General features: G+C 36.0%; 1 protein-coding gene across 1 annotated transcript; it reads right to left on the bottom strand.

The window, feature by feature from the left end:
- Positions 1-224: 224 nt before the first annotated feature.
- Positions 225-2,588, bottom strand: LOC131181332 (uncharacterized). The gene is made up of 4 exons (XM_058149363.1): positions 2,125-2,588; positions 1,942-2,025; positions 1,360-1,754; positions 225-1,276 (listed from the first exon to the last, which is right to left on the bottom strand). The coding sequence occupies exons 1-4, from the start codon at positions 2,586-2,588 to the stop codon at positions 225-227; spliced, it is 1,995 nt and encodes a 664-aa protein (XP_058005346.1).
- Between the last annotated feature and the right edge of the window lie 7,453 nt (positions 2,589-10,041).

The raw sequence follows: 10,041 nt of genomic DNA, 5'->3' as shown, positions 1-10,041 counted from the left end.
ACAGCTAATATTTCTTTGTAGACCGAATGATAGTATTTCTGAGACTCTGGGAATTCTCCACTAGTATGTCCGCAGATATGCTTTTCCCCTTGTATCTCTTCGATGAGGATGGCACCCCAGTGGGTGTCACTAGCATCAATATGAAGGATCTGATGTCCTATGCTGGGAATCTTGAGAGGTGATGGACTCAGCGTCACTTCTTTTAATGCCTTGACTGCATCTGTCTACTCCTTCTTCCAAGGTGGTGCAGTCTTCCTAAGCATTTTTGATAGCTGGCTGGTGTGGGTGGCCACGTGGGGAATGAACTTCCTGATGTAATTGATAATACCAAGGAACTGTTGTATTTGTTTTACTGAAAAGTCCTTGTCAGGGAATTTTAGTAGTTCTTCTGCAATGTGGGGTCCTGGTTGGCATTTTCCATTTTTGAATTTCATTCCGAGGAAATTAATATCTGTTTGGGCCAATGAGCTCTTCTTTTCTGACAACATAATCCCATAGGAATCTACTAAGTGTTGAAAAGTAGAGAGGAGTTCCTTATGGGCCGTAACATCTTTGGAGAAGAGGAGGATGTCATCTATATAGATGAGAGCACTATGGAGTATGGGCTCGAATATCCTCGTCATGGCCTTTTGAAATACAGATGGGGCCGTTTTGAGGCCGAATGGGAGAACTGTCCATTGATATTGGGCCGTAGGGATGCAAAAAGCGATTTTGGGTCTATCAGAGAGATTAATACCCAATTGCCAAAATCTGGTTTTGAGATCGAACTTTGAAAAGACATGGGCCTCATGGAGTTGAGTGAAAAGGGCTTCAGGTTTTGGTAATGGGAATTTGTCATCCTGAAGGAAATGGTTGAGAGGCTTGTAGTCAATGACAAGTCTCTTTTTTCCCCTTAGTCGCTCGGACCTCTTTTCAACATAAAAGGCCTGGCAAGCCCACTGAAAGGATGTGGGTTCTATGAGACCTTGTTGGAGAAGTTGTCTGCACTCTTCTTGGGCTAGAATTAAGTCTGTTGGATTCATCCCAGGGTGTGATGCCTTTGTTGGATTAACATTCTCATTGAGTTTGAATGGAAGGTTGACAAAGAATTCTGAATTTTTCCATAGAGGTTGGCGATGGTGAAAATGTGCATGAGAATCAGCACAACATCTTAGGAGGAGTTCTTTGTGTTCTTGGAACTCAGCTGAGGCATCAACTAAAGAGTATAGCCTTGGGACAGAGGTGAATGGTTGAAAACTCCTTTTATATTTAATCCTGTTGGTAGGATCTTCAAATGCTTCGCTTGTTGATACAAGTCAAAGCCTATCAGTAAAACCTTGTCAGGAAGGTTTGACCCAATGACCTTGGTCCAGAGGATACAGTTGGGGAAGAACTGAATCCCAATAGGTTGCTTGGTGATGAGGTTGGTCTTGAAAACATTCCCGTCTGCTGCCTTGAAGTATTCTGTGTGAGGGAGCCAGTATTCTGAAGGTAAGATGGCTGGGTTCATCATGCTTTTGTGAGCCCCAGTATCAAGAAATCCAATAACACTGATAGGCCGTTCATATCTGCTGGGAAGAATGTGTAGTGGAACTAAGGGTATTGGAATAGTGTCTGGGCTGTGTACTGGATGTGAGGATTGGATATGTTGGGCCAGGTAAGAGGGGTTATGGGCTTCAGTTTCTGACTCTGATTCTTCTGAAGACAGGGAGTAGTTTGGGTCGAAAGTCAGTATCTGCTCCAAGGGCAAAGACAGTGTCCTCATCTGGTTCATCCTGCTCAGAGAACAAAGACTCAAAATCATCTTGTTCCAGGGAGATGTGGGAAGCCTGTTGAATGTGTTGCAAAAGCTTGATAACTTTATTAGGGTTTTTGGGGCAATTCTTAGCATAGTGATCCCGATTGCCACAGATGTAGCATCAATCAGACTTCTTTGTGCTTGTTCTCTTCTTTCGAAAGTACCTGACTGGTTTTCTTCCCTTTTTGTGCTTGAAAGGAGGTTTGAAACTAGAAGAGTACTTCTTGTAGTGTCCCTTCTCCTTTGGCCTGCACTCACAATTCTTTTCTTTGCATTTGATGGCGAGGTGGGACTTCTAGCAGACATTCTTTAAGGCTTTACTATTGTCAATAATATCCTTAAATAACTTCTGTTGCTCGCACATCTTGTCTAGACAAGCCAGCGTCATCTGGTGGATTTCTCCAATGGTAATGGTATTTATTGCTCTCCTGGTAGCAACAATACTTTTGTGGAGTTCAAGTTGCAATGCCTCCGAAAGAGAGGTAATGTATGTGTGCCTAAGATTGACATCATTGTAACCATTTAGTAGGTAATAGCACTGAGCCATGCGCTGGTAGTGCTTTTTAATATCTGTCCTCTTCAGGGAGCAGCAACGCATGTCAAAGTATTCCTGACGTAACTGCTTGCTGTATAAAGAGGCATCTCCAAGAAATTTAGCAAATATAGCATTGACAGCCTGTATAGTATTTAGGTGGCAAAACTGAGCCTTATGATATTCTCCAATAGAGGCAAACCAGTCTTGTAATGTGCTGATAGTTCGAGATATAAATTCTTTGAGAACAGCATGAGAATCAGCATCTTCTCGAAGCATCTGAACGTCAAGCCAAGCTTTAAATTCTGCGAGAGGGTCTCTCCATTTTGAGGGAGGGACATCGTCCTATGTGAACCATGGGCTTGAGCTGGGCCTAGATTGCTGTTGGGCTCCTAGGAAGTTAAAGTCCAGGATCGGGTCATCTTCTGGTATTTCCACATGCGGATCTTGGGCTTGAGGAGGCCCAGTGGGAGGACCTGTAGTACCGCTGGTGGAATCTGTAGTTGGCGAGGGACCTATCAGAGACGCAGTTGGCTGTGGATTAGCCATGAGCAATGTTGTGATATCCATTTGTCCATCCTCGCTGTCATCACCAGATGAATCATCTGAAGAACTATCTTCTGGCTCAGAAGGTATGGATACCATGTGCTGAGGAGGAGGATCAGGATACATTTTGTCATTGCCTTTATCAATATTCCTTTTTGGAGGATGAGACTCTTCCAAAGAAGATGGGCTTTTTGGCTCATATCTGGTAGGTGTTGGAGTTGGTCTGAATAAATGAGATGAGTGGTATGTGGCTGGAGGTGGTTCATATGAGGGTTTAAAAGGGCCGAAAGGAGAGTAGACCGGTTCAGGAGTAGGAAGGAAAGGATTATGAGTCATTTGGGTGAAGAATGGACTACAAGAAATTGGAGCCTCTGTGGGTTTGTGTATGTCTGCTTCAATTTGGGCTAACTGTTTTCTTAGTCTTCTGATTTCATGTTCCTTCTGGTTAAACTCCATTCCAAATCTCCGTTGTTGGATTGAGGATTGAGGATCTTTATCAAGCTATGCAATTTTCCCTTGCAAATCTCTGTACATGTTTTGGGCAAATGCAGTGAAAGCATTAAGCTTCTGATCTGTCTGTTGGGTCCTAGTGAGGACCAGGTCGATCTTGGAGTCAATGCGTTGTAATGTTTTATTTTGAACAGTTGCATTCTTTGTTTGCCAATTCAGAACTTCTTCAGCTTGAGTGATCGAGGTGATCTGACCTTCACTATCAACCTTAGTTGAGTGAATAAAAGGTCTGGTAGAGATTTTAGTTTGTTGGTCTGTCTGTTGAGCCAATGGAGGAAAATCTGCTTCATAGGAGGTAGGAGAGAACATCATGCAAGGTTGCACCAATGGTAGTGCAGGAGGAGGAGAAGGAACTGGTTTAGGAAGGGGAGACAATTTCTTTCCTTCTTTCCTGATGATCTCGAGGGCAAGCTAATAAATGGGAAGAGGTTTCTTTTGTTTAGTTTCCTCATGGATGCCAATCAATGGGCTATTATCTGAATAATCTCTTCTGAGAACTTGCTGAGGTCTACAAGAGGCTTTTCTTGTCTTTTTGGTAAGTTCCTCTAGTTTTTATCAGACAAAGGATGGTCGTATTCATTTTCCTAGTAATTATCATAGCAGTCACAGTCTTCATCACACATTCCTAATCCTAGGAGATCCCAGGGACAATGACCATCTATCTTCTGAGGATAGATATAATGGTTATCAGGAGTTATTGCTCCAATGGGAAAATCTTCATGCTCCTTTTCTAATGGCTGGACCATCATGGTTTGGAACATAGGCAAAGATCCTGTGGAGTGCCGAGGTGGCTGAAAGGAGGTCTGTACTGTGCCATCCGAATTTCTTCTAAAAGAAAATTCTGTAATCTGGATTGGTTGGGAGGTTGAATGAAGCCTTTCATAACTAGTTAACCAATCCTTCGGAATGAGCTGCTCCAGCTCACTTCTAGGCAGTTACCTAGGTATTTGAACTATCGTCGGGGTGGTCTCAGTGTCTGCTAACACAAGCAAAGCGTCATTTGACACAGATGGCTGAGATAGATCTATTGCATGATCTTGCAGCCTATAGATGATCTGATGGTGTAAAGTAGCCATCATGGATAATGTTACTTGTGCTGCCCCAGTGAGTTGAACTTGGACTTTTAGGGTGGTGCTAAGATGCGGATCTCTTAGTGAGAGATTGTAATTTGGAAAGAACATTAATACCACACTTCCAGCATGCAAGGTGGTAAGACATGTCCCAATCACTGCATGTTCATACTGTAAGAAACTTGTGTCAAGAAGAGACACTCTTGCTGTAACTGGAAGCCCACGTCTTCCATGTAGACTGAGGATAAGTCTTACGGCTCCGAAGTGAAGATGAGAAAATCCTTCTTGTCTCCATCTAGGGATTAGTTGAGGTGGAATTTCTAAGGTTACATATTGTTCAGCTGATGAGCTATGTAGAGAGCATTGATCCATTCTGGAGGCTTGAACATATTCCTTAGACAAGGATCTTCTAGAAGAAATGAGAGATCTGATAGATCTGGTTAAGGATCCAGATCGTCTGTAAATATTTTACGGACTGATAAGAGGTAGGAGATATTCTCCAACCTGTGCGTCTTCAGGCAAGGTGGCTATTTCAATGAGATTATCAATCCGGGAAGACAATGTTCTTCTTAGGGGAGAAGAGAAAGAAAGTGATGAGGTGAGATTAACAATTTCAGAAGGGGAAGGGGACTGAAGAAGAGTTTCAGTAGCAGGAGTAGGTGTTTGGCAAGCCATGCTTATCAATATCATCACAATCATCTGCTTTCTAAAAATAAGAGGATTTATCTTTCATAAAAAAAAAGTATTAAAATTTCATTGTAGATGTCATATTGTAACTTAAAAAAAAATTTATAATATAAAAATATATTATTATGAGATTTTTTATAAAATAAAATTAAAATTTAAAATTTTTTAATAATAGATTAAAGTTAAGTGATAGAAATAAAACACAATACTTAATTAAAGGATAAGGTATAAAAATTACTCACCAATATTTTCAAGACAAATGTTTCATTTAAACTTTGTGATAAACAAAATATATTTTTAACGTAATTGGATTTTTAGATTTAAATTTAAAACGTCATAAATTTTAAAATAATTAAATAAAGTTAAAGTATTTTTAAATTTACATGAAAATGATTTTCAAATTACTTTAACATCTTATTCTAATAATCCCTTCAATGATATTAACATTTTGTTTAATACTCAACTCAGCTCAACTAAGCATTTATCCCAAAGATTTAGAGTCGGCTATATGAATTCGTTTTCTCCACTCTAAACGATCTTGAGTTAAATCATAAGAAATATATAATGCTTCTAGATCATATTGTACTATTCTCCTCCAAGTCAATTTAGATCTACCCCTTTTTTTTCTTTCTATCATCTAACCTAATGTGCTCTATTTGTCTAACTGGAGCCTCCGTATGTCTACGCTTCACATGACCAAACCATCTCAATCTCCCTTCTCTCAACTTATTTTCAATTGACATCACTCCTACCTTTTTCTCTAATATTCTCATTACGGATTTTATTTAGTCTAGTATGGCCACTCATCCACCTTAACATTCTCATATCTGCAACTCTTATTTTAGACGTATATGACTCTTTCAGAATATATATAATATAAAGTTGGGTTGAAGTGAAATAAAAATATACAAAATAGTGAATTGCGAGGCATGTGAGCATACAGTGGTGAAAGAGATTACAAGATTCCTGCATAGTCTCCCAACATATCATTAATGACTTGCTTCATTTATTGTATCATATCATTATTTTATTATTTATGTAAACAATTTTTTTATTTTTTTAATATAAAAAATAAATCATAATTTAATAATTAAAATTACAATAATAATTTATTTATTAACATTTTAATAAATTTATAAATTAATTCTAACCATTAAAATTTCAGTTAAATTATCATTAATTTTAATAAATTATCAAAATACTTCTAAATCTATTTTTTATATATATATCAAAAGATAATAAAAATATATATAGAATTTTACAAAATTTCAAGAATTTATTTATAAATAATTATAATATTTATGAATCAATTTGTAAAATATATAGATAATTTTCTAATAATTAAAACTTTAAAGCATCTTAATGTAATTATTTTATATTTTTAACAATTATAATTTAAATTTAAAAATCTTTAATTTGATGAGACCCACATGTTAAAAATATAAAAATTAAATTATTAATAAAATAAAATTTTATAAACTAAATCGTTAAGAAAGTAAAATCTTATGATCTAAATTGTTTCATAATAAAAATAAAATTATGGATATTTTCATTATTTTTACTAGAATGACTGAGACTAATTTATAAATTTATTAAAATATTAAAAATTAAATTACTTAATTTAAAAATTATAAAAATTAAATTATAAGTTCAACCAAAGATCAACTAAATTGTAGTTTACTTTAAAAAAAAACTACATCAGAATTTTTTATTAAAAATGAATTTATACTATTATTTTACTGTAATATAAAAAATATATTAATTATTAGTAGTGTGTCTCTAGAAATAAATTGGTTGTCTTGGACTTGGCATTCAAGGGGAAAGCTGAAGCAGCAAGAGGACAAATATCTGTTGTAATTTTGGTTAAAACATTTTCTGTTATAAAGACAGTGGGGATTTTTTGTTTTTTTTTATAATATTACTAGTTAAGCCATAAAAGGATAAAACTTTGGAAGTCATGTCTGTGGGCTGTTTGTTTACTCCAAAATTTGAATTTTGTCTTATATGATTGAATTAATTTATTATCTCTCAACTTAATTAATTATTGATTCTATTAATATTATTTTAAAATATTTAAAATTTAATTTAAATATTATTAAAATCAGTAAACCAATCACCCTCAAACTAATCTGAAATGAAACTGGAAAGAATTTGGAAAGGAGTTGGTAGAAAGTAGAGGTTGGAAAGATGGGGTCACATCTCATCTCTGCAACTAACCCTTCCCCTTCCCTCATCTTAACCTTCTTCTTTGATATTGCCCCGTTGCTGTTCTGTCTTGAAGCAGCAGCTAGACAACAATTCTGTGGTCAAGAAGAAGCATATTTCATTTGAAAGCTCAAAGGTCCAAGGGGTTTGATATATATTTCTTTTTGTCCTTGGTCTAGTGTTGATGATGTTATCAAATATGTTTGCTTTTCCAACTTGCATTTTCCTGGAATTTTCTATCAGAATCAGAAAACAAACACATGGCACCTATTTAATGGCTAATCAACAGTCAACATAACCCCTTCCCCTCAATCCACCTAAAGAATCATCCATACCTTACCTACATAATATATTAAAATGCAATAATTTTTGAAATAAAAATAATTTAGCATTTAATTTTAAATCAATAATCTGAAATCATCACTTGTCCAATTGACATTCAATTTGAATCAATTTCTAAAATAGTTACATGATCACATTTGATGATGCAGCAAGAAATTCTTGAAATGCAAATGGCTCAAAAATGGGAAAAGCCTGTACAATTTCCTGGTGCATAAATAACCCACCTACAAATGTTGAAAATCGAAAGCATGTAAACATTCTCAAGAGCTATAAGAAGAATAACAGCAAGATCTCCTTGCGGTTATGGGTGGCCATGGTCCGATTTCGAATTAGAATCAAACTGGAACTGATTCGATTAAAATTAGACTGAAACCAGTTAAAATTAAAACCGACTTCGAACCGGACTGAAACTGTCCTTTTACGGTTTGGTTTAAGCTCATATCTTTTTAAAACCATGAACCGGTGGTTGCGAACCGAATTGAACCGACGGTTCCAAATCGGATCAAACCGATAATTTAAATACAAAAAAATTCAATAAATACCCCACTCTACTCCTAATTCATATATATATATATATATATATATATATATATATATATATATATATATATAATAACAGAGTAATTGAGATAGTATTAAAAATTTCAGTGAGCATATAAAATAATAAAGTAGGGAAACTATAAAAGTATTGATAATTAAAAGGAGTGTAGAAAATAAATATTTACAAAATTTGAGAGAAATTAAAAGAGTATTAAGAATTAAAGAGAGTGTATAGAATAATTTTACAGAGAATTAATAATATATATATATATATATCAGTCATTAATTCTATATATATATATTAGTAAATTTCATTAATTCTCTCTCTATATATATGTATATTATTAATGATCTACACAATTATTCTCTACACTCTCTTTAATTCTTAATACTCTTTTAATTTCTTTCAAATTTTGTAAATATTTATTTTCTACACTTCTTTTAATTATCAGTAGTTTCATAATTTCTCTACTTTATTATTTTATATGCTCACTGAAATTTTCAATACTATCTCAATTACTTTGTTATTATTTTATATCTTCAATAAAATTTTCAATACCCTCTATTTTGATTTTTTTTCTTTTATATATTTTTTATTATCAATTATCATATAATTTTTTAAAAAAGATACGTAATACTCAACTCAACTCAATTAAACTTTTATCCCAAAAATTTATTGGGGTCGGCTATATGGATTCTCTTTCTCCACTCTAAATGATATTGGGTTAAATTCTCGGAAATGTGTAATGCTTCTCGGTCATATTGTACTATTCTTCTCCAAGTCAGTTTAGGTCTACCTATTCTTTTCTTTCTATCCTCTAAACCAATGTGCTCTACTTGTCTAACTAGTGCTTTCCTATGCCTGCAATTCACATGACCAAACCACCTCAATCTCCTTTCTCTCAACTTATAACTGGAAATTTTAATTTTTCTAAATCCTAAAGAGATACATAGGCAAAATTAAGTTTGTAACACCCCAAAATTTTAAATTTTATGAGCATTTTTGGTATTTTAATTTCATTTAAATTTTAGGAATTTTTTTGAGATTTTTCGGATTTTAAAAATCGAGTTCAATTTTCCGAAAATATAAACTTTGATGAATTTTAAAAATTAATTTAAAGACCACGTGGCAAAACTAAAAATATATATGGAGTCTACGTATTTTTCTGAGTTTTCTGAAATTTTTTCGGAATTTTTGGACCTCGTTTTTGGTCCCGAGGCAGAGTAAAAATTCAAAATTTTGTGTTCTGAATCAAACCGGCCTAATCGAACCGGACCGGATCGGACCGGTCGAATCGGACAAGGTCTTTTTCTCTTTTTCTCCTCCCTCCCGTGCGCGTCGACCCTCCCCTCTTCTCTCTCTCTTTTCTCTCTCCTCCCTCCTCCCCTTGCCGCGCCGCCGCCTCCCCTGCGTCCCCACCTCGCCGGCGCCCCACCTCGGCCTTCCCCCACGGCCGGCCGCCGCCTGGAACGCCGGAAAACGGCCTTGGAACGGACGCGCAGCGCGCGCGACTGTTGGACTTCTCCGGCCAAAATCCGGCCGATCCGGCCACCAATTGGACCGGGTCTTGTGTCTAAAATCATCTACTCGGCGAGAGCTTTCCATAGACACCAAGAACGCCGAAATCCATCGAGCGGTTTGTCCGATTTTTGCTCGGGAAGATTTTAGCCCATTTCGACTTTTGGGCTAGATTTCTCGAAAACCGTGAATCCCACGAGAAAACCGAGGCTACCAGCGCGCTCCACTCGTCGAGAGCTTCGCGGCGACATAAATTTCAAATTTTTCCGACACCGTTTTTCGGTGGGTCCCACGGAACTTCGCAGTGTTTTTC

Source organism: Hevea brasiliensis, chromosome 7 (assembly GCF_030052815.1).
Source record: "Hevea brasiliensis isolate MT/VB/25A 57/8 chromosome 7, ASM3005281v1, whole genome shotgun sequence".
Taxonomy (NCBI): domain Eukaryota; kingdom Viridiplantae; phylum Streptophyta; class Magnoliopsida; order Malpighiales; family Euphorbiaceae; genus Hevea; species Hevea brasiliensis.
Note: the sequence above shows the minus strand (reverse complement) of the source record. Positions and strands in the feature narration are given on the sequence as shown.